The sequence below is a fragment of the Eleutherodactylus coqui genome, chromosome 12 (genome assembly GCF_035609145.1).
Source record: "Eleutherodactylus coqui strain aEleCoq1 chromosome 12, aEleCoq1.hap1, whole genome shotgun sequence".
NCBI lineage: Eukaryota > Metazoa > Chordata > Amphibia > Anura > Eleutherodactylidae > Eleutherodactylus > Eleutherodactylus coqui.
Genome location: NC_089848.1, coordinates 86,081,378 through 86,105,595, shown reverse-complemented (window position 1 = coordinate 86,105,595; position 24,218 = coordinate 86,081,378). Strand labels below are relative to the sequence as shown.

The 24,218-nt window shown below is 42.2% G+C and overlaps 1 protein-coding gene across 5 annotated transcripts in view; it reads right to left on the bottom strand.

The window, feature by feature from the left end:
- Nucleotides 1-24,218, bottom strand: part of DYNC1I1 (dynein cytoplasmic 1 intermediate chain 1) — a 379,676-nt gene that overhangs the window by 184,644 nt on the left and 170,814 nt on the right. For all 5 annotated transcript variants that reach the window (XM_066584515.1, XM_066584520.1, XM_066584516.1 and 2 more), the window contains 3 exons: nt 20,578-20,667; nt 17,235-17,397; nt 331-430 (listed from right to left, as the gene is read on the bottom strand). In XM_066584515.1, the coding sequence (XP_066440612.1) occupies nt 331-430; nt 17,235-17,397; nt 20,578-20,667 (353 nt within the window). The remainder of the gene's footprint in view (nt 1-330; nt 431-17,234; nt 17,398-20,577; nt 20,668-24,218) is intronic.

The following is a 24,218-nucleotide window of genomic DNA, read 5'->3' as shown; positions in this document are numbered from 1 at the left end:
TGGGCCACTGTACAATGTATGGAGCTTTCTGCTTCCTGCTGTATGAGTGATAGGGGATTTTCATAGGTGGAGCACGCTAATCACCAGCTGACGACCTATCTATTGATCACCCATACTGTGGATAGGTCATCAGTTTTCAAGAGCTGAAAACTCCCTCTAAAACCTGCTACAGCAGTCTCCACTCTTCTGGGAATACTTACTACTAGATTTTTGTAACATAACTGCCAGGATTACTGTCCATTCAACCAAAAGATCATAAATGAGTTTAGACCCTGGTCAGTCTTACATGTTATATGACTATTAACATCATTACACACTTATCTGTATTACCTGCAGTGACCAATCAAGACAAGTAACCACTCGATGTTTTGACCAATGTTCATCATAAAACTGTCGATTAAATGAGAGATGCGCTCCAGCCTGGATGTCCCTTTAAGAAAGAAACAGAGAAAAAGGCCCGCGTTATTTATACAAGACTAGTAATTATTAGGAAGTTATAGTACCACTGTTTCTGGTGGCACAATGCGCCACACAGCTCTGCTACATGCTACATCCTACATCCATCTTGATTTCTAGATATCACACACACACAGCTCTGCTACATCCATCCTGATTTCCAGACATCACACACACAGCTCTGCTACATCCGTCCTGATAGCCAGACATTACACACACAGCTCTGCTACATCCGTCCTGATAGCCAGACATTACACACACAGCTCTACTACATCTATCCTGATTCCCTCACATTACACACACAACTCTACTACATCAATGCTGATTCCCACACATCACACAGAGCTCTATTACTTCCACATCCATCTTGATTCCACACATCACACACACATCTCTACTACATCCATGCTGATTCTCACACATTACACACACATCTGTGCTACATCCACATCCATCCTGATTCCCAGACATCACACACACAGCTCTGCTACATCCTGATCCCTTCAGCTCATCCAGCAGGGATGACAACCAGCACAGCAGACACCTGGATATAGTGATCAGCCTTTGGTCATGTGATCACTGACTCCACCCACACAGGTGATCACATGACGGTGACATCATCACAGGTCCTGTAAGCTGCTATCCGACTCTGTAGGTGGCTCTCTGGGTTGGTGCTTATCCACTATTTAGTACTTTCCACAGCAGTTCTGGTCATGTGGAAGTGACATCACCGCAGGTCCTTCAGCCCGCCACATCTCTATGGTGGTGGTAGGTCGGTGTCTCTTGACACGACCGCTAAGTTGTGTCTGAGATAATAACAGCTTAGTTGTATTTTCATTTTTGTCTTCCCATTCCAAGAGCCCTAACTTTGTTCTTCTGTTGTCGGTCAGGCTCTGTGTTGTATATATTCTGTAGGACCTGTGATGACATTACTGTTATGTGATCAAGGGTGGAGCATGAGAAGCACCCACACACATACTCACGGACAAGTGGTTGTTAGTAGTTTGATATACCCTGAATAGCCATTTCATTAGAGACCTTGACTCTTTCACAATCGGCGCTTCCCTGTATGGGAATTAGACCCATGACCCCGGAGTGTGATATAAAATTAAATGACAAGTTTTCTATGGATCAGTTTCAGTGTGACTCTACATTAAATTGGAAACATTGAGCAATCTGAGCAACTTCTAACAAGGCCTGGTCATCGGTGCTAGACTAGCCAGGGCCAGGATTTCATATACTGTCAACCTTGCAGGGTTTTTTCATATAACAGTATAGAGACTGTACCAAGAATAGTGTGCTTGAGGAAAAGCATCCAGTTAAAAGGGATCCTGTGGATAGAAACAACTAGTCAATGAAAGGGTTCAGAGGAGGATGTCAAGAATCATTTTGACAAACAGGTGCTGCAAAGTCAAACAAAGTTCAACTAACACGTCCAAATGAACAACTTGTCATTCTTTAGCATGGATGGGTTGTAATAGCAGCTGGCCAGTTCCAACGCCATCGCTATCAAAGAGAAAGGCAAGACTACAATGAACAAGGAAGGGCAAAATTGTATCATTAAAGGGGTTGTCCCGCGGCAGCAAGTGGGTCTATACACTTCTGTATGGCCATATTAATGCACTTTGTAATATACATTGTGCATTAATTATGAGCCATACAGAAGTTATAAAAAGTTTTTTACTTACCTGCTCCGTTGCTGGCGTCCTCGTCTCCATGGTGCCGACTAATTTTCGCCCTCCGATGGCCAAATTAGCCGCGCTTGCGCAGTCCTGGTCTTCTGCTCTCTTCAATGGAGCCGCTCGTGCAGAATGCAGGCTCCGTGTAGCTCCGCCCCGTCACGTGCCGATTCCAGCCAATCAGGAGGCTGGAATCGGCAATGGACCGCACAGAAGAGCTGCGGTCCACGGAGGAAGAGGATTCCGGCGGCCATCTTCACAGGTAAGTATAGAAGTCACCGGAGCGCGGGGATTAAGGTAAGCGCTCCGGTAAGCTTTCTGTACGTCCCTGCATCGGGGTTGTCTCGCGCCGAACGGGGGGGGGGGGGGTTGAAAAAAAAAACCCGTTTCGGCGCGGGACAACCCCTTTAAGCAACAGGAAAATATAACCAGGTCAGATGAATCTACATTTCTGTTGCACCATGCTGATGGAAGGTTAGAATTTCAGACAAGCAGCATGAATCGATGAGCCCTTCCTGCCAAGTGTCAACAGTTCAGTATGGTGGTGGTGGAGTAATAGTGCAGGGGACCTCTGATGCTTGTGGATGGAAGCCATAACAAATTGCTGCCATTCAGAAGGCCATAGGAGGCCCCGACGGGCAACTCGATGGTGTCACTAATAAAGTAGCCATTTAATGTAGTAAGTATTGATAAATAAATACATACTGACACACACTAATGGGGGACTGGTGGAAATGTCAGGATTCTTCCCTCTAGCACATATGCGCCATCCGAGGAGCAGGCCCTTCCGGCAGTGGAGAAACAGGTGTAGGCAGTAGAGCCAGTCCTTGGAGCACTGGCTCATAGCCCCAGTAAAAGTGGGGTCTGCATGGAGGAATAAGGGAATAACTTCAAATTCTAGTACAACCTTTTTAAAAAGTGGTGCGAATTTCTTATTTCTTTGTTTTACACTATTCCCTGCCCCTATTTGTTTTTTTCCTAAGTCATGCAAACTCCTTTTAAATTTACAGGCCCAAAGTCTAAGAGTAAGTCCATACTGGGCAGATTTGCTGTAGATTTTCTGTGCAGACTTAAAATAACATTGTAGTGGCCCAGAGTTAATGGGGTCCCCTCTAGAATGTTCTGTGTTTGTCTTGTGCAATGTCTTCTTTGTGGAATGCATCAGATTTATGTGTATTGGATATCTGTATGCATGAAAGGGTTAATGTCTGGTGATGTCTGAAAAATTGTATCGTTTTGTCTGTTCGTGGATTGGTTTTTGCCCATGTGATGTATGTTAGATTTATGTGGTTAAATGAGAAGTCCGGAAGCAGAATCACTGAGAAAGAGAAAGGAAAGAAGGATCATGAAAGAGTCAGAGAGTTGGTCCGTTGTTCCCACCAGGCCTAGCCTCAGTCGCCACCTCCAAAGAAGCGAATGTACCCGAACTGAGAGAAACATGTGGAAACTGCACGAGTCGTGAGAGAGGGAAAGGAACTGCTAACCAGCGAGAAGTGTGAGTGACTGGCAGGAGAGAGTGAAGGAGAGTTACCCGGAAAGAGTTAATGCCTATGGATAACTGGGACTGTGGAGATCCAAATACCCCGTGAATCCTCCCTGTGTCACCATTGTAAGAACTGTTTGTACTGTTATCAGTAATACTCGTTCAGTAAACGAGCAGAACCGAACGTTCCCAGTTCCTGTTCAGAAAAGTATACTTTGTGCATGGACTACTTTATTTCTCTGGAATTTACATCTCCAAAGATCCACCGCAGAGGACGGAATGTTGGTGTCACGAGTGACAAATTGGACTTCAGGTAACAATAGTTACTACCCCTGTGATCTCCCCCAGTAGTAACGAGGTCAGGTCCCGAGCTATCCTTAGGGAGAAGATGGTAGAGCCCCCTGACAAGGTTAACATCTCTACCCCACTGTCTCCTCCGCTGAGGGCCTGCTTCTCGGACGCTGAAGCAGCAAAGTGAATAAAATTCTCCAAATTCTGTCCACACGCAGTGTAGAAAATCCACTACAGAAACTGACATGGGGTGTGGAAATTAATCCCGCAGCATGTCAATTATAGCGGTGGCGATTTTCAGTGCGGCTTCCCTATCTTCAAATGAGGGCATAAATTCCCTGATTACAGCTGTTAATCCTTTAAATGCCACTATCAATTATGACAGCAACATTGAAATGCCCCAACCGGTATTCTGGGGTCCCAAACAGTAACCCCCCACCCCCCCACGCCCAATGAGATCTTCTGATGTTCCACAGCACTGCCATTGCAGATTGCCTATCAAGCTATGCTCTATGAGCAATCAAATGATCGCAAGTTCAGGTCCTCTAATGTTATTAATTTTTTAAACAAATAAAAGATTGTAAAAGTAGAAAGAAAACTTTTTCCCAAAGTTACAATAAAATAATCAAAATTAAAAAAAACACCAAAAACATATTTAGTACTGCTGCATTCGTAAAAGTCCGAACGATAAGAGTAATGCATTATTTATTCCACATGGTGAACGTCGTCAGAAAAAAAGATCTAAAACACCAGAATTGCACTTTTTTGGTTACCCCATCTCCAAGAAAAAATGTAATAAAAAGAGATGAAAAAGCAGAATGTACTCCAAAATAGTACCAGAAACCATAGGCCATTCTGCAAAAAATGAGCCCTTACACAACTATGTCGACAGAAAAAAAGTCAGAAGATGGTCGTAGATTTTTTTTTTTCAAATTATATTTTATTTTTTATAAGTAGTACAGCAAAAATAAAACCTATAAATGTGATATTGTCGTAATCGTACTGACCCGTAGAATAAACTCATCATGTTATTGTTGCTGCAATGTGTACGCTGTAAAACAAGACTCCCCCAAAGATGGTGATATTGCATTTTAGTTTGTTTTTATAATTTCACTCCACTTAGAAATTTTTAACGTTTTTCAGTACATATCATGGTACAGAAAATAGTACCACTGAAAAATACAACTTATCCTGCAGAAAACAAGCCTTCAGTCAGCTACATCTATGGATAAATAAGTGTTATGACTTTCTGAAAGTGGGGAGGAAAACCGAAAACGACAAAAAAAAAAAAAAAAGGCCGCAATCCTTAATCAGACAGATAGATAAAAGATAAAAACATAATTAATTAGCCAATTAAACAGGTGGGGACAGACAGTCTCAATAGGCTAGTGAAGCTTTAATGTTCCCGTCTGTGGATATCTCATTATAAACAATATTGATAATACAGAAGCAAAAGTCTCCAAGGATATCTAGGAACTCCAAGGAGAATTCCCGTCCTTCCATACTTAGGATTACACCTACTGACGCTGTGATGTATATTACCCAGGAGACGCTGCTGTGCTACAATTTTTCCCACATTCCCCCCTCTGATTTATCCTTATCTGACATCAATTATTGGTTCATTTGGGAAATTAATATGACAAACAAGAGATGAGTACAGTGGCTGGATGGATAGATGGATGGATGGATGGATGGATGCTGGGTGGATGGATGGGTGAATGGATGGATGCATGAATGACTGGGTGAATTGATGAATGTATGGCTGGGTAGATGGATGATTGGATGGATGAATGAATGGCTGGGTGAATGGATGGATGGGTGGATGGATGTATGAATAGATGGATGGATGGTTGGGTAGATGGATGATTAGGTGGATTTATGGGTTAATGTATGGATGGATGGATGAATGAATAGATGGATAAATGGTTGGGTGGATGGAAGGGTTAATGGATGGATGGATAAATGACTGGATGGATGGATGGTTTGGTAGATGGAGGATTGGGTGGATGGATAGATGGATGGATTAGCATGGGTAGAAGGAAGTGGGTAGAAGAAAGTGCAGGGTAGCACTTTGAATATCATTTCACCCTTTACATAGAAGCGTGTGTGTATTTTTCTAAGTACGTATTCACATACACAGCTGCTCTTTGAATTCTGCTGGTTTCCCCAAATTGACTCTTATCACCTATCCATAGGATAGCTTTATAAAGGTCAGTTTGTCCAGCAGGGGTCTCACCACTAAGACTCTCCCCTCCCCACACCCCGATCCTCAGATTGGGGGTCTCATATTCCCCCTCTCCTCCTTTCTGCAGACTTGCTGCACTCTCAGTGACATGGATATTGAATGGAGCATGGGTTGCACATGCATGTTACCTTTTCATTAATTTCAATGTAGCTAATAGAAACAGCCAAGTACAAGCACTGGAGACACCAAGGAGTAGTTGGGCTCTGATGCTGCCAGGTTATGTGACTGGGCGGTGGTGAGAGAAACTTTGAGTTCCTGTCACCGCCACTCAGTCACTTATCCCAGCAGCATCAGAGCCCGACTACTCCTTTAGGTCTCCAGCGCTCAGACCGCACTGCAGACACCGTTGAGGAGTCAGGCTTTGATGCTGCTGGGTTAAGGTGACTCGGCGATGGTGATGTGATGTTCACAGTGATAGCAATGCTGGGTGGTCAGAAGACCTATATTAGCATAAGGAACAAACCTCAGGGGCACTGTTACTAAGGGGCCACAATTGAGGGCACTCTTACTGAAAGGGCTATATTTGGGGTAATTATAACTAAAGGAGACACATTTGGGGGCACTATTATTATAAGTGGCACATTTAAAGGGACTGTTACAAAAAAGGCCACATGTGTGGAAACTGTTATAAAAGGGGCACCATTTGGAGAGACTGTTACAAAAGGGGCCACATTTAGGGGTCACTGTTACTAAAAGGGCCACTATTGGGAGACACAATATTGTGGTAATATGGACAGGTGGGGCCCAAGCGGAACGTTTGCACCAGGGCCTATGACAAAGCACTTTTGAGGGACTAAAGTGGGCACATTTGGGGGACTGTTACAAAATGGGCCCCATTTGGGGATACTTACAAAAGGGGTCACTTTTAGGGCTCACTATCACTAAAGGGGTCACTTTTGGGGACACTGTGACTAAAGGAGCCACTTTGGGGGGCAGTGTTACTGAAGGGGTCACTGTTACTACAGGGGCTACTTTTGGGGCCACTGTTACTAAAGCTGAACTTTTACACACATGCTATACCTACAGCCCTCTCCAGGAACTTCAAGCATTGCCTTGTCCACTGACTTGCTACCTTCCTATGGTGCTAATAAACCCTATGGGGGTCCAATTTACTAGAACCACTGCTTTGTTTAAAATTGGCCATAACAGCCGCAGCAAATGCCACCTTTGCTAGAATGGAGACCAAGAAAATGTAGTATTATCTACTCATTTCTAGCAAACACAAAATGATTATGGCAACAGTAAATGCCTTCAGTCATGGTCCCAATACCGGGGGATGTCATTTTGATACATTCTATATCGGTAAATTCCCCTTTAATTCAATAAATCAGTAGTGTACACCATATATATCTACAAGCACAGGCAGGAGTTTACAGGCCAGCCACATTTTTGCTTTGGAGTCCACATGTCATAAATAATGCCAAATGTGTTCTGCTTATGGCGGTTCTATAAATACAACTGTCATCATCCATCACCGGGTCGGGTTTTCACGTTGCTCCCCAGCATTTGATGAATCACAAACGACAGAACGTGCTGGGAGCTAAAGCTCAAGCAGACGTGACAAGACCTGGCAAGGATGCCAGAGGCGGCCCTGCTGGAAACCGTGTAGATTAGTGCATGGCAATATGCGAAAAGAGCTGAAACATTTAAGAACAATCCATAAAGCATCCATTAATGAGAATTAGAGGTGATAATTATTCATTTAGAGTAATTAAAGACCATAATGCAATGATTAGGCAATGCAAAGGGTTAAGAACAGGACATGGTTGCCTATAAAGGAGCTGGGAAATAGCATAAATGGGAAAATTCTGATTCATAAGCGACACAGGGGAACAGAAACGTTGACATACACTGTCCTATCAAAAGTATTATGACACCCCTATCAGTAGAATGGATCGTGTCTAATTAGCACGTTGTGTCCTTAACCATGCTATATAAGATGCAGACCCTTGGAGGTATCAGCCATATTTTGTGATGGAAACTGCACGCTATTGGATAAACGTGTTCTGCCGCTACACACAAGTTGTCCATCATCGGCCCATCTACAATGGTGCAAGGAGCGTCATCATTGGCCGGTTGAGCAATGGAAGAACGTTCAATGGAGTGATGAATCACACTGCCCCATCTTCTAAATAAAATGGATGTGCCTGGGTGTATAGGATTCTGGGAACACCTCTTGCCTGAGTGCACTGTTCCAACAGTTAAGTTCGGCATCCCATTATGGTCTGGGATGTCTTACGTGGCATGGTCTCAGTCCGGTGGTTCTAGAGACAAGAACCATGAACACGGAGGTGTACCTTAATGTTCTAGACTATAGTGTGTTACTGACAATGTGGCAATACTCTGGGAATGGTCAGCCATACTTCCAACAAGTCAACACGATGGGCACAAAAAGTGGCACTTAATATGTGCAGCACAAAAAGGGGGATACTACGGTATTACTGTGTGGGCCACCTCCGGTGGCATTACTGCTATCTGAGGCACTATGGATGGGGAGATGATATACGTTTGCAAAATAAAGCTAGATCTCTGGAAAATTGAGGAGTCAAAGATGTCTGTGTCTAATTCTGTAGCGACAAGTTGTGACCAGGAGAAGTCATCATGGCAGTCTGGGCCAGATGAAGAAAAGGGAAAGTGAACAACTCCAGTCAGAGGAGACATCACTTATAATCACTGGATATAGCGGTATTGTAATCACTCACATGGTCTGCAAAGTGTCTATGTAGATCTAGTATATACAGCTATATGATCACTGTCTGTGTAAGGGGGAATATTGGTCTTTTTTTTCAGCAATACTGTGGTGGGAATATGTTATCATGGTGTGACGGCATTATTTGGCCCTCATATAGGGCTATTATTGATAGTATGAGTGAGATGAGTGAGTACCCAAATGCTCGAGTGCGCATTATTCGAGTCGAGCTTTTTGTAAAATTCGAGAGCTCTACTCGAGTAACGAACCGCATTGGCTACAATGGGAGACTCAAGCATTTTTGTATGCGGGACGCCGGGTGCCGAGCTTTTTTTTCCCTAGGTTCGTCTCTTTCTCTCCCCTGCCTGCCAGACAAAAAATTTGCCAATGACGCCCGCTGCGTCGCGGCGGGGAGGGGCCAAAACAGGCACGTGACAGCGGGGAGGAGCCAAAAACTGGGGCGGGGTCGAACACGGCATGATGCTCGTTCGAGTAACGAGCACCATCGAGTACACTAATACTCGAACGAGCATCAAGCTCGACAGAGTATGTTCTCTCAACTCCAGTATCATCGCATCTGATCTATGAAACATAACGTATTATTTCCCCCGAACAGTGAATGTCACCAGAAAAAATAAATATACAACGCCAAAATTAGAGAATGAAGTAGAGCAAATTCCACATGTTTTTTGTTACTGCAACTAATTACAGCATACAGCATCTTATGGAACGGATTTTCAATATATCCCGCACCATATACTAATGCCGCATTAACAGTCTGGTTGGCATGCCCAAACTCTCCCTGCCGCTTGTAGTGTGCTTAATAACCCAGTCGTTCTGTCGATGAGTGATGTGGATAATGTCCATTACATCGTCCACGTTGCTTATTAATCCTTTCCAATCCACTGTCTGACCTCTGAAGACATTATGATTTAAGGCTGTACAGCTCCGATGTTGGAAGACAACCGTCTGGGTTCTCTTGCTATATATTGCCAGCCTCTCTGCTGTCTGAGCTTATCCAACGTTTCACCTCATGCAGTACTGGCTTTAGCCAGCAGATAGCGCCGTTGTATAATCTCAGAAAATGAGTAAACTCCCTAGGAAAACCAGGATACAAATTGGATTGGAACGGGTTAACAGGCTGCAGAGCACACTGCGGGTTGCAGGGATGGTCCGGGCCCACCCACCGGACTGTTAGGGTGCTACTAGTATATGGTGCACGTATTCTAAGAAATCTTTTTTACAAGGAATACTGTAATAAAGTGCAGTAACAAAATAAGATGTAGAATTTATGTGGTTCCATGGTTACTGATTACAAACAAACCCTTTGTAGTCTGGTCATGCAGTCATATCTTACTCTCTTCCATCTGCCTCTACTTTCACTTTCTGTAGGTTATCAGGAAGAAGGTACAGATGGAAAGGAGCAGGATCAGAATACACAGGGTTTGTTTGTAGTCTGAAACCAAGGAGACACATAGGTCTGCATAGGAGCTGTATACGAAGCATGTAGGAGAGTTTGCCTAATCAATTATGGCAAAAGTTGACAGTTACTTCAGGAGAGGTGACAGCAAACACTACCAGTCAAAAGTTTTGGAACACCTACATTACTCCAGTCATTTTTGACATTCACACAGTTCAAGTCCAGCAAATAACATGGAATGGTTCAAAGATTCAAAACTGCTTTAAAAATATAACATTTTAACTTGAAATGGAACAATAGTCTAATTTCTGATTTTAACCAACGTATATCGTATGTAATTGCCTATGTACAGTGTTGATTGCACGATCATAGAGAACAATGGGCTCTGTTGCGCATAATATGTGGCAAAATCGAACATGTTGCATTCCTTTTAGCATGCATATTATATGCACTGAATATTCGCAAGTGTGAATAAAGTGTCAATAAAAATCAATGTACTTTGACTGCATACATCACATTTGTAATACATGGTGAAATTACAATCGTGTTAGCCCAGCATTAGAAGTATAGGTCTGTCCTACAGATACATTTTTAAGAGTCAAAAATTTGCGTGATCGGTGCCTCACAGCAAAAAATCTTCAGGCTCAGCTTAATGCAGAAAAAAAACAAGTTTCTATTTCAACTGTGAAGGGTAGACTTCTATATGTAGGTTTGACAGGTAGAGCATCAGTAAGACCACCACTGCTAAAACTGCAAAATAAAAGAAATAGTGTTTCCTGGGCCAAGCAGCACCTCTGGTGGACTACTGAAGAGTGAAAGAAACTCTAATCGACCCGTGAAACAAAATTTGACATCTTTGGTACATCATGCTGGGTCTTTGTATGCCATGAAGTAGGTGAAAGGATGCTTCCTGAGTTTGTGATACCAACTGTCAAACATGGAGGAGGAGGCATGATGCTCTGGGGCTCTTTTACTGGATCCAGAGTTGGCAACGTGCACAGGGTGACTGTCACACTGGACATAAAGGGCTACCTCAGCATTTTGATATGCAATACCCTCTGGTGTATGCCTAGTTGGTTAGGGGGTTCATAGTATAGCAAGACAATAATCTAAAACATAATTCTAGGTTATGTCAGAACTGCTTAAGAAGGAAGAAGCCAGTAGGCCTCAAAGAATGAAATGGCCTGCACAGTCTGCAAACTTAAACCCCATTGAGCTTGTATGGGATGTACCGCACAGATCTGTGAAAGCAAATAAACCTAGAAGTGCAGCACATTTGTGGGAACTTCTGCAACAATGTTGGGAAGAAATTTCTGAACAATATCTGAATGCAATTGTAGAAATAATGCCTTGATTGTGTGAAGCTGTTGTTTTAGCTGGAGGCGGCTATTTTGAAGAGTCAAAAATCTAGATTTCTTTTGGTAAAACAAAGTTAATCCATTATTTCTATTCGCTTTAGGACTTATTTACACGAGCGTATATCCGCCAGCGTTTTCACGGCCGGACGATATACGCTTCCATCTAAGCAGTTCCCCCCCTTCCCTCCCCCTCACCGGCTCTCTGCCTCTCGTCTCCACTCCAGCGTCTGCAATGGGAGGGCGTGGGATGGGGCGGAGCTAAGCTCCACTCTATCCCACCCACTCCCATTGCTGGCTATAGACAAGGGGCGGGGAGGGGCATATAGAGAAAAGTACACGAGGTACACATTTCTGGTATAATTCATGCCAGTTTCTGGTATGAATTATACATACATGTGTCAGTCTGAGGTGGCCATGCCCCCTCCCAGCAGGCCACACTACATTTTCGGGAATGTAGTAGACACAGGTGCATACTGCCCCAAAGCTACATATTTTTTTGCGCAAGCAAGGATTGCAACTTTTTAATATCAGAAACTGACATTAAATGTTTTATAAATGTCCCCCTGTATTAACTCAATTTACACTATTGGACATATTTTTACCGTCACTTATTTAATTTTAAATTCTTATTCTTAAGAGTTAATTTTATTAAAAAATTTGTTGTTGATTAATTAGCACAGGGCCAAACTGTGAATTCTCTGCCCCTAGGGGATAAGGCAGGAATCCCTGTTGTGTCTGGACCTTATTTCTTTACTAATTAGTTTACAATGCAGATCTCACTGGAGTATGTTGTAGATATTTTTATTTCGTTAGTGCTTATTATAATTGCAGAAATAATGTCAATGAACTGAAGGAATGTGTAAAGAAGAACAATTCTGGGTATTATTGGCATCATTGATATAGAAACACTGTTATATGACATGATAAAATATATCAGCAAAAAGAAGAATTTAGTGACTATAATATTGCCCCCTATGTACAAGAATATACTTACTATAATACTGCCTCCCATGTACAAGAATATACCTAATACATTGATGTCTTCTATGTACAAGACTATAACTACTATAATACAGCTCCCTATGTACAAGAATATAACTATTATAATTAGAGATGAGCGAACACGTTCGGCCCCGCCCCTTTTTCGCCCGAACACCGAACTTTGCGAACACCTCGGTGTTCGGGCGAAAAAGTTCGGGGGCCGCCGTGGCAGCGCGGGGGGGTGCGGCGGGGAGTGGGGGGGAGAGGGAGAGAGAGAGGGCTCCCCCCTGTTCCCCGCTACTGCCGCCCGCGCCGCCGCGCATCTCCCCGCCCCCCGGCGGCACCCGGACACTTACGCGCGAACACTCCAGTGTTCGCTAAAGCCGGTGTCCGGGTGCGGATGTGTCCGTTACGGACACGTTCGCTCATCTCTAATTATAATACTGCCTCCTATGTACAAGACTATAACTGCTATAATACTGCCTCCTATGTACAAGAATATAACTACTATAATACTGCCCCCTATGTACAAGAATATAACTACTATAATACTGCCCCCCTATGTACAACAATATAACTACTATAATACTGCCCCCCTATGTACAAGAATATAACTACTATAATACTACCTCCTATGTACAAGAATATACCTAGTATATTACTGTCCCTATGTACAAGAATATAACTACTATAATGCTGCCCCTTATGTACAAGAATATAACTACTAAAATACTGCTCCTATGTACAAGAATATAACTACTACAATACTGCCCCCTATGTACAAGAATATAACTACTATAATACTGCCCCCTATGTACAAGAATATAACTACTATAATACTGCCTCCTATGTACAAGAATATACCTACTATATTACTGTCCTCTATGTACAAGACCATAACTACTATAATACAGCTCTCTATGTACAAGAATATAACTACTATAATACTGCCTCCTATGTACAAGAATATAATTACTATAATAATGCCCCCTATGTACAAGAATATACTTCCTGTAATACTGCCTCCTATGGACAAGAATATACCTACTATATTACTGTCCTCTATGTACAAGACCATAACTACTATAATACAGCTCCCTATGTACAAGAATATAACTACTATAATATTGCTCCTTATGCACAAAAATATAATTGCTATTATACTGCCCCATATGCACAAGCAAATAACTATTATAATACTGCTTTCTGTGTACAAGAATAGAACTACTATAATACTACCCCCTATGTACAAGGATATAACTACTATAATACTGTACCTTATGTATAAGAACTACTATAATACTGCCCCCTATGTACAAGAATGTAACTACTATAATACTGCTCCCTGCGTACAAGAATATAATTACTATAATACTACCCCCTATGCACAAGAATATAACTACTATAATACTGCCCCCAATGTACAAGAATATAACTACTATAATACTGCCTCCTATATACAAGAATATAACTATTATAATACTCCCCCCTATGTACAAGAATATAACTACTATAATACTGCTCCCTATGTACAAGAATATAACTACTATAATACTGCCCCCTATGTACAAGAATATAACTACTATAATACTGCCCCTATGTATAAAAATATAACTACTGTAATACTGCCCCCTATGTACAAGAATATAACTACTATAATACTGCCCCTATGTACAAGAATATAAGTACTATAATACTACCCCCTATGTACAAAAAAATATATAACTACTATAATACTGCCCCCTATGTATAAGAATATAACTACTATAATACTGCTCCTATGTACAAGAATAGAATTCACAGCATGCAGAAAGTCTAGAAATATTCAAAGCCCTTCACAGACTAGACTCTTTAAAATGATTATTCTAAAAACATACATACAAGGGCTGGACCAAATGGGAATATTCCAAGGTCTAAGAATGTCAGGGCTGATGCTTTATCTGGCAGTTTTGGAGCTCCCACTCTGAAGGGATCTTGCCACCCAGGATAGTGTTGGCAGCCTTGACGTCAGACATATCCAACCAGATTTTGCCGGCTCAGGCGGATGTCCCGGTTTCTCTTCTAGAAGGGAAGCTTTTTGTACCCAGTGCCTGGCAGTTGCAGGTACTGGAGGAGGTCCATACATCAGTCTTACCGGGTCACCCGGGAATCCGTAGTATGCTAGAATTATGCAGACGTTTGTACTGGTGGCCGCGGATGGTCCGGGATGTTAGGAGTTTTGTGGAGGCCTGTACCATCTGCGCTCGTGGGAAGAGTATGAGGAGAGGCCTGAGGGGCCTATACCGCCACTGCCAGTTCCAACCAGACCATGGTCACACTTATCCATGGATTTCATTACCGATTTACCCGTTTCTCAATGATATTCGGTAATAAAGGTGGTAGTTGACCGTTTTTCTAAGATGGCTCATTTTGTTCCATTGAAGAAGTTACTGTAGGCTCCTGAATTGGAGTCCATTTTCATTAAGGAAGTGGTACGGTTGCATGGCATCCCCGATGATGTAGTGTCTGATCGGGTGGTACAGTTTGTGGCCCGTTTTTAGCGTGTGTTCTGTAAGAACTCGGGGGTGGGGTTGTCATTCTCTACGGCCTTTCACCCTGAATCCAATAGGCAGACGGAACGCATGAACCAAGAACTCATTCAGTATCTCAGGCTCTACGTGAGCAATCAGCAACAGCAGTGGGCAGAGTTTTTGGCGTTGGCAGAATTTTCTATTAATAACCATTGCAATTCCGCATCCGGTAGCTCGCTGTTTTTCTGTAATGTGGGTTCATTGGGGGTTTCCTCTGTTTCTGAGAATCCCGCAGCTGATGCTAGAATTGCTAAGCTTCAAGAGGTTTGGGGTGAGGTCCGACAGAATTTAGAACAGGCCAGGAGAGTTATGTTAAAGGGTGGTGCTAATAAACGCACCATCTCGAATTCTTTCTCTTTTGGTCAGTTGGTGTATCTATCCTCCAAGAATTTGAGATTGAAGGTCCCCGCATTGAAATTATCTCTACGTTTCGTGGGACCTTTCCCTGTTACCAGAGTCATCAATCCGGTGGCTTTTGAGTTGGTGTTACCGGAGTTATGGAGGATTCATGAAGTTTTTCATAAGTCTTTGCTGAAGAAATATGTCCCTCCTGTGAATATAACTACTATAATATATAATATAATACTGGGGTCAAAAACGCTATCTTTTCTCCTTAGGGGGAGCAACTATAAACTAAGTAATGAGACTCAAATGGCCATGCATGCTCCTCTGGGTAATATGTAAATAAGGGAGATGGAATAAATCCTCCACAGTGCCACCTATTGAAAGGCAGCATTCCTTTAAGCCAAAGTCAGACTTTTATACAAGCCTTGTTACAATGACTGGGAATTACAAGCAAAGCCAGACTCCTACTGTACACTGATGAAGGGCAAAACCCCTGAAACAGCTGAATGTACATAAAGTCTGGCTTTGCTTGTAATTCCCAGTCATTGTAATAAGGCTTGTATAAAAAGTCTGACTTTGGCTTGAAGGAATGCTGCCTTTCAATAGGTGGCACTGTGGAGGATGTATTCCATCTCCCTTATTTGTATATTACCCAGAGGAGCGTGAATGGCCATTTGAGTATACTTACTTAGTTTATAGTTGCTCTCCCTAAGGAGAAAAGATAGTGTTTTTGACCCCCCATCCCAGGCCTCTAACTAGCAAAGCCAGACTCCTACTGTACACTGATGAAGGGCAAAAACCCTGAAACAGCTGTATGTACATGGAGTCTGGCTTTGCTTGTAATTCCCGGTCATTGTAACAAGGTTTGTATAAAAAGTCTGAGTTTGGCTTGAAGGAATGCTGCCTTTCAATAGGTGGCGCTGTGGAGGATTTATTCCATCTCCCTTATTTATAATATAATACTGTAATACTATTGAAAGCAATAGGACACCGGCACCCCCGCAGCGATTTTCGTGGAAGTGCTTTAAATATAAGCCCTTCCATGAAAATCATCCCTAGTAAAAAAAATGTAAAAAATATATACCCACCTGTCTGCTGGGGCCCAGGCGCATCTAGCTGCTGCTTGTTCTCCCTGCTCTGCTCTGAAGCTTTTCAGCAGGTGAGGATTAAAAATGCAGAAAGAACAAGCGGCGGCTAGACACGCCTGAACCCCTGGCAGTGGCGGACAGGTGAGTATATATTTTTTACTACAGCTAGGGATGGTTTTCAGAGAAGGGCTTATATTTAAAGCCCTTCCCCGAAAATCACTGCAGGGGTTGCTGGCAGGCCATTGCTTTCAAAGGGGCCACTGACAGTAGCGGCGGCCTCATTGAGAGCAAGGCTTGTAACCCAAGTTTTTGCTCTTAAATCAGATCAAAAATTTGGGAGAGAGTCTGCTCTCAAGTGAAAAAGGCACTCTTAACCCAAGGTATCACTGTACTATAATACTGCTCCCTATGTACAAGAATATAGCTATTATAATACTGCCCCCTATGTAGAGGATTATAACTACTAAATATTGTTTTCTACAGACAATACTGTAACTAAGCATTCACACATTTATAATCCATCCAAATACTCAGCATCCCATTCATCAACCCTTCTATCCATCCTGTAAATATTCCTCACCATTCATCATATTCTTTTCATAGTCAACAGATAGAAATATGAGACTAACCCTTCTTTATCTTCCAAGTCCCTTCCACTATAGTCAAAGAATATATTGGACTCTTCCGCCAATGCTCTCTCAATGACACGAATTGTTTTATCAAAGAAGATCAAAAATTCCTCTGAGTGGACGGCTTGCTGTTTTTCTTCTTCAGTCAGTTCTCTGGGAGGAACTTCAGCAATGAGATAAGAACATCATATTATCATAGGTCAAGTATTTCTGGGAAAATAGGGTATACTGAGAAATAGAGTATGCTGCGATCTATTTCTCGTGCGCATCGATACGTAGTGTCTACATACACATGTGCATGGATCAATGAAAGTCCATTGACTGATGTCCTTTATGGAAATAACAATAGTATACTTGAATAGGAAGACATGGATATACTACATGATGGTATGGCACACGGGTCCCTATGGAGCCCAGAACATGGATTTCAATTTTGTTTTGTGGCTCCTCTAAGAGCTAGAGAGCAACGCCAAACTGCAAAATTGAAATCCGCTTTCACGTCCTGTTCAACCGCTGCTATTACTGAAATAAGAAGCCGTACTCAAAGTGGCCTCCTTCTGCTATGATACATGCATGGAGCATTCGACAGTGCAGTCCAGGGCTGACGCTATCATTGCAGGACTGTGTAAGTCAGACCTGGGCAAAGCACGGCCCGCGGGCCACATCCGGCCCGCTGAATAGCTCGGACCGGCCCGCAAAGAGTGTCCTGGTGACTCACCAATGAGTCCGGTGTCAGCAACGGGAAGCAGCGAAACTATGCACTCCGAAGCCTTGTCCATTTTGTTCACTTCTGTGCTGTGCTAATAGTTATTCAGGCCTTACTTATTCAAGCACCTCTACCAATGACGTAGGCTTGAATAACTTTATTAAACAGCACATAAGTTAACAAAATGGACAAGGCTTCGGAGTTTGTAGTTTCACTGCTTCCCGATGCTGAGCAAGTGATGCCACTGTAACTTCTGAGTGCCAGGATGCTCGTTGCGGACCTTGGGGAGTGCCAGGACAATCGTTCCACGCTCGTCATTGGTAAGTGTCAGGACTTTTCCCTTTGCATTGTAATTAGAATAATAATACTAATAATATTCACTTTTTAATCTCTCTTCTTGGGGCAGCTCTCTGTGCCCTCTCCTAGGAGCATACTACTGTGTATTAAAAAAATCTATTTTCCGAGGTTAGCTGTTAACCCTTAAATATGGCGGCTAACATTAAAAAAAGAAAAATTGATGCAGAATGCCGAGTTTTTAACAAAGAATGGACTTCTAAATATCTATTTACTGAAACCAAAGGTAAAGCTGTGTGTTTAGTTTGTGGAGAGCAGATAGCTGTATTTAAAGATTACAATTTGCATCGCCATTATGAGACTAAACACGGAGAGAAATACAAGAACTTGACGGAGGCAGAGCGGGCACGGGTATCTGAAGATTTGCTAGATATTACAGCGCCATTCATTTTCAATGGCGGCCGTATTCTGGCCGCAAATCGGGCGGCTGGAATACGGCCCCATTAAGGCAATGTGCATGGAGCCTTCGTATGTTGGTCTGGCCCTCTAAAACCATTCCAATTTCTCATGTGGCCCCATGGGAAAATTAATTGCCCACCCCTGGTGTAAGTGAATGGTGACGTGCCGATTCAGTGCAGATGTAATGCAAATTACCAGTAAGAGCACAACCCAATCAGAAAATAATACAAATTTTAGCGTGAACTTGTGGGTTGGGATTTGGTGTGATCGCCTCATTGGACCAGTGTTCATTCCAGGGACTTTCAACGTAGATTGGAATTTGAATCTCCTGCAGACGACGGTGGATGACTTCCTGGATGATCTGCTCCTATCGTAGCAGAAGGGTGACCACTCTGAGTATGCCTTCCTCACTTCAGTCATAGCAGTGGTCCCATTGGACTTAAAGATGGAGAAAGCACATTTCTGATTCTCACATGCTACGCTTAAACTTTTCAATTGGGGTTTACTCACTATCTCTGACAGGGGTCACACCGCAAAATTTAAATCCATGTTTTAGCGTTGCCAAGGGCCTGTGAGCCATACTATCGGGTAGTGTATCTATGCCTTCTTATTCAAGTATGCTATTGTTATTTTCAATATAGGACACCAGTATTGAGATACAGAGATGTATCAGGCTTTTTGCTATACCCTGTATACCCTCCTAGTACCATTAAGGCCCATTTAGATGGGACGAATGTCAGGCAAATGATGCCTGACAATTGTCCCTGCACATACTCCCTCCCGTGCTGCTGCATGAGAGCAAGTATCATTGGCTCACAGCATGGCAGCTGCAGGAGATTTCTCTACTTGCACTCTTCCCGCTCCTGTCCATTCACTAAACATAGCAGCCGTTCAATACTGAATGGCTGCTATTTACACTGAACTCTCATAGTTCAGCTCATCGTCCATCATTTATGCAGCATTCAGTGTAAATAGCAGCCGTTCAGTGATGAACGGCTGCTATGTTAACTCAATGGAGAGGGGTGGAGGGAGCGAGGAGAGAAATCTGCTGCAGCCTCCCCACTGTGAAGCAACGATACTCACTCCTGTGCAAATGCACGTGAGCGAGTACTTTTGGGGATGAGTGTTGGGCATCATTTGCCGGACATCCGTCCCGTCTAAATGGGCCTTTAGCCAAGATGCTAGTCTATAAATGATAGATAACAATCTTGTTGCACAATCTCTATCATTCACTACTCATTCCCTTGCCAAGACCACTATTGTGTTGAGCTGCCGAATGTCCAGCTCAGGCTTAAATGAGTTGCTCACATGACATCAATGAAATTCTCCACACTATTTATGGCATGGACTAAATCTACGGTTGTTGCCTGTAGCAAAAATTGTACATCTAAGCCATTCACATGTATTTTGGTTCCATCTGTACAATACATTATTCAAGGTGCCAAACAACGCTCTGGCTTAGAGCATGAATGTCCCGCTGCCAGTTGAGTACTGCAAAACAGAACGGAGGGAAAGAGAGTCCTGTCAGTTAAATGTGCTGTCTGATTGGTTCCTTCCCTGAGTATTGCAGGAACCAGACCAATATAGGCATGGATTAGGTGCTTGACCCTCAGACTTTTGCACAAAACCACTGAAAATCAGGTTTCAGTAATGGATGTTAGCTCTTACTGTGAATGATTGGGCCTTATTAGTGTCCTGATTATCAGGGATCTAAATTCTACACCGTGTCACTTATGTCATCTCTCATAATACAACATGCATTTTGATTTCCTCCTGTCTCCGAATCTAAGACTTAATGGTTGATTTAATTACGGCAGAAATCTTCTGATGTTTCTAATTAGCTATTAAAGCTGAAAAGGAAGCAATAGCATTAACTTTGTTTACCCTCTTTCGAATCTTGCTTCTCCTTTTGGTTTTCAAATTCAGAATCATGGTCTGTTTTAAGTTCCACCATTTCCTCATCCTCTTCCTCTTCTGTGTAACAAAAACAAAGAGTTAAACCCAAGAAAAACCCTATAGATATAAGAACGTGTCCTTCAAACAACCATAATCATACAAGACAAAGTAATAGACTGCAAAACAGTGATGATTTATCACTCCAAGGAAATCGGCCCGTTCTGTTTGCAAGCAATGATTAAAGTATTTATATAAGTCCAATCTTCCAAGTTGACACAATGAATAAAGCCTAGCGGAAACATTTCTTAAGAGTAAACAAAAATAAGTTATAGCATGTCACAGGTATTATTGACGATTTTGCTGGTTCCTCTGTCCCCGTCTTGCTTGTTTCCCATATCAATCAATACTGTAAATATAATTAAATCTCCTACAATTACGTGTCGGTTCTGTGTACTTATACCCAGAACAACACTTATTTGATGTCCAAAAAGAGTCTATTTCAAAAACTTCTTGACATAGAACAAAAGACGGAAGTAGACAGAAGATGAAGATCGATATGTTAAGAGGCTAAGTCTACAAGATATGAAATGTATAAACCGATGTTCGAATATTGGAGAACGGGAGTTCAATCTTAACGTAAGAATGTGTGATTGCAACAGATCACACATAATAATATGGTATATGAATCCTTGGCCTTCAAGCACTGAGGTCATCTTGTTAGTCCTTGGGTCCTCCATAATGGTGTGGTCTAGAAAACTGTTTTAGAAAAAGATTGATGACCAAGTCAAGAGAAACCTTCCCTAAGTACAAAAAGCTTTATCAGATTCTGTATATGATTTAGTTAGAGGAGATTAAAGTAAAGTTTCCTTAACAAAACTAAGCCAAAGCTTTGACTATTACCAAAAATGACCATATGAAACTTTTATCTCTTGGATATATTATGGGAAGATCACAAATATGATGCAAGAAGTAATGGTAAAGGAAGAAGAAAATGACCACTAAAGTAGATGAACATATTCATCGAAATATGCTATTGTTGAAGATGAAATTCGATATGTTGAGATGGCGAAGCCTACCTCAGTTTTTAGGTGTTGAGAACCAAGAGTTCAGTCTTAAACTAAGAACATTGAAGCCAATATAGTAGAGAACAAACATCTTCAGGTGGTTCTGTTGCCTCAAACTGGCCAATATGACTGGGAGTGAGTGTTATGTGGCCAGATGAGAGACAAATTTTGTAGCACTCAAGATCCCCTCCATGCCATCTCTAATAGTGTTATTATTTGGTTACACTGAATAATCAAAAAATTAATTGTGAAGTAATAATTATGAATTAAAGGGGTTGTCCCGCGCCGAAACGGGTTTTTTTTTTTTTCAACCCCCCCCCCGTTCGGCGCGAGACAACCCCGATGCAGGGAAGTAAAGAAAGTTTACCGGAGCGCTTACCTTAATCCCCGCGCTCCGGTGACTTCAATACTTACCGCTGAAGATGGCCGCCGGGATCCTCTGTCTTCGTGGACCGCAGCTCTTCTGTGCGGTCCACTGCCGATTCCAGCCTCCTGATTGGCTGGAATCGGCACGTGACGGGGCGGAGCTACACGGAGCCGCTCTCTGGCACGAGCGGCTCCATAGAAGACTGCTGAAGACCCGGACTGCGCAAGCGCGGCTAATTTGGCCATCGGAGGCCAAAAATTAGTCGGCACCATGGAGACGAGGACGCTAGCAACGGAGCAGGTAAGTAAAAAACTTTTTATAACTTCTGTATGGCTCATAATTAATGCACAATGTATATTACAAAGTGCATTATTATGGCCATACAGAAGTGTATAGACCCACTTGCTGCCTCGGGACAACCCCTTTAAGAACTACATTTCTAGATTTTGAAGAGGACCTGTCTTATCCCCAGCTGGTTGTATAGCTTTGAAGCAACAGTCACACAGCCTCTATAGCAACATTTCTTTTGTCTCCACTTTCTCCATTGTACTGCATTGACCACTGTAAAGGCCCCTTTACCAGAATACAACACTTTGACAATTTCAAGTTGGTAGTTTCCAACTCTCATAGTCAATCAAATCTGATGCCAGAAGTGATGAAGAGGAAGTGGCAACATAAATGGTAGAATCTTTTTTCAAGCTTAAAAAGGCCATTGTTGGACAAAACGTAGCTTTTTAACATGGAATGAATAAAGTTCTGCTTTTAACCTAAGAGATTCTACCATTTATGCTGCCACTTCCTCTTTATCACTTCTGGATTTGCCTTGAGACCATGAGTTCAGGTCTCTAATCAGTGGCTTTGCATGGTGACCACCTCCCCTGACTGGGTTGTCGTTTAGTGCTGTTCGCTTCTACCTCTTTGTATCCGGATTCAAAACTGATGCCAGTGTTTGATGGTAAGCAGTAGAGATCCCTCACTTGACAAATTGAAGGTGTCAGGACCAGAATCTAAAGCTTTACATGCAACAATTGTCACTCAAAATTTGTTCAAACGTCCGAAAATTAGCGATAATCGTTACATGTAAATGCGGGCATCGTGCACTTTTTGTTTGAACGATGATTTTAAGATTAACTTAAAATCCATCGTTCAGCTACTGAGAGATAAAGCAAACACATTTATCTCTCAATAGACTTTGCGCTGTTTTCCCCATGGCATGTTTATACTAGCTGGGAGAGAATAATGCAATCTACCGACAGCCGCAAGGAAAACAAGGCATGGCTCATCAAACCTGTTCAGCTTTTAAATTCTGACAGTGGCATTTAAATCCCCTGAACGATGTTCAGACATCGAATACGGTCCCCCACGATGAGATCGCAGGGAGCCGTGCAAGTGTCACGGCAGTCGGGGGCCTTCTGAAAGGCCCCAGGGTTGTCTTAGCAGAATGCCTATCAAGCCATCCCTGTGGGGTGACTTGAAAGACTGCCTGCTTGATAGCAGTATGATGTAATGCTACAGCATTACATCATACTGCAGGAGCAATCCAAGTATCACAAGTTGTTGTCCCCCATGGGAACTAAAAAAACAGTAAAAGTAAGATCAATAAAGTTTCACTAATTATTGAAAAAAAAGTTATAAAAGTAAAAAAAAAACCTTTTGCAATATTTAGAATAAAAGAATTAAATAATAAAAGAAAAGTACATATTTGGTATCGCTGCATCTGTGAAAGACAGATCTATCAAAGTAACACATTATTTACCCGCACGGTGAACGTCGTCATAGAAAAAAATAAATAAAGAACGCCAGAAATGCACTTTTTAGTCACCCTTTCTCCAAGAAAAAATGCAATAAAAAGCAATCAAAAAGTCATATGTGTTCCAAACTACAAAACGTCCCGCGATAAAAAAAAACGTAGAAACAAGATGCACTAAAAGATTTAATTTTTTCTATTTCACTCCACTTAGAATTTTTTAAAAGTTAAAGGTTTTTCAGTACATTATATGGTACATTAAACAGTACCATTGAAAAATACAACTCGTCCTGCAAAAAACAAGCCCTCATACAGTTATGTTGATAGAAAAATAAAGAAATTACGATTTTTTAAAAGGGGGGAGGGTAAAACGAAATAAAAACTGGGTTAAATCATGGACGCAACAACACTGAGCTGTGCCATGATTGGTTGACATTGATCGCTGTGATGT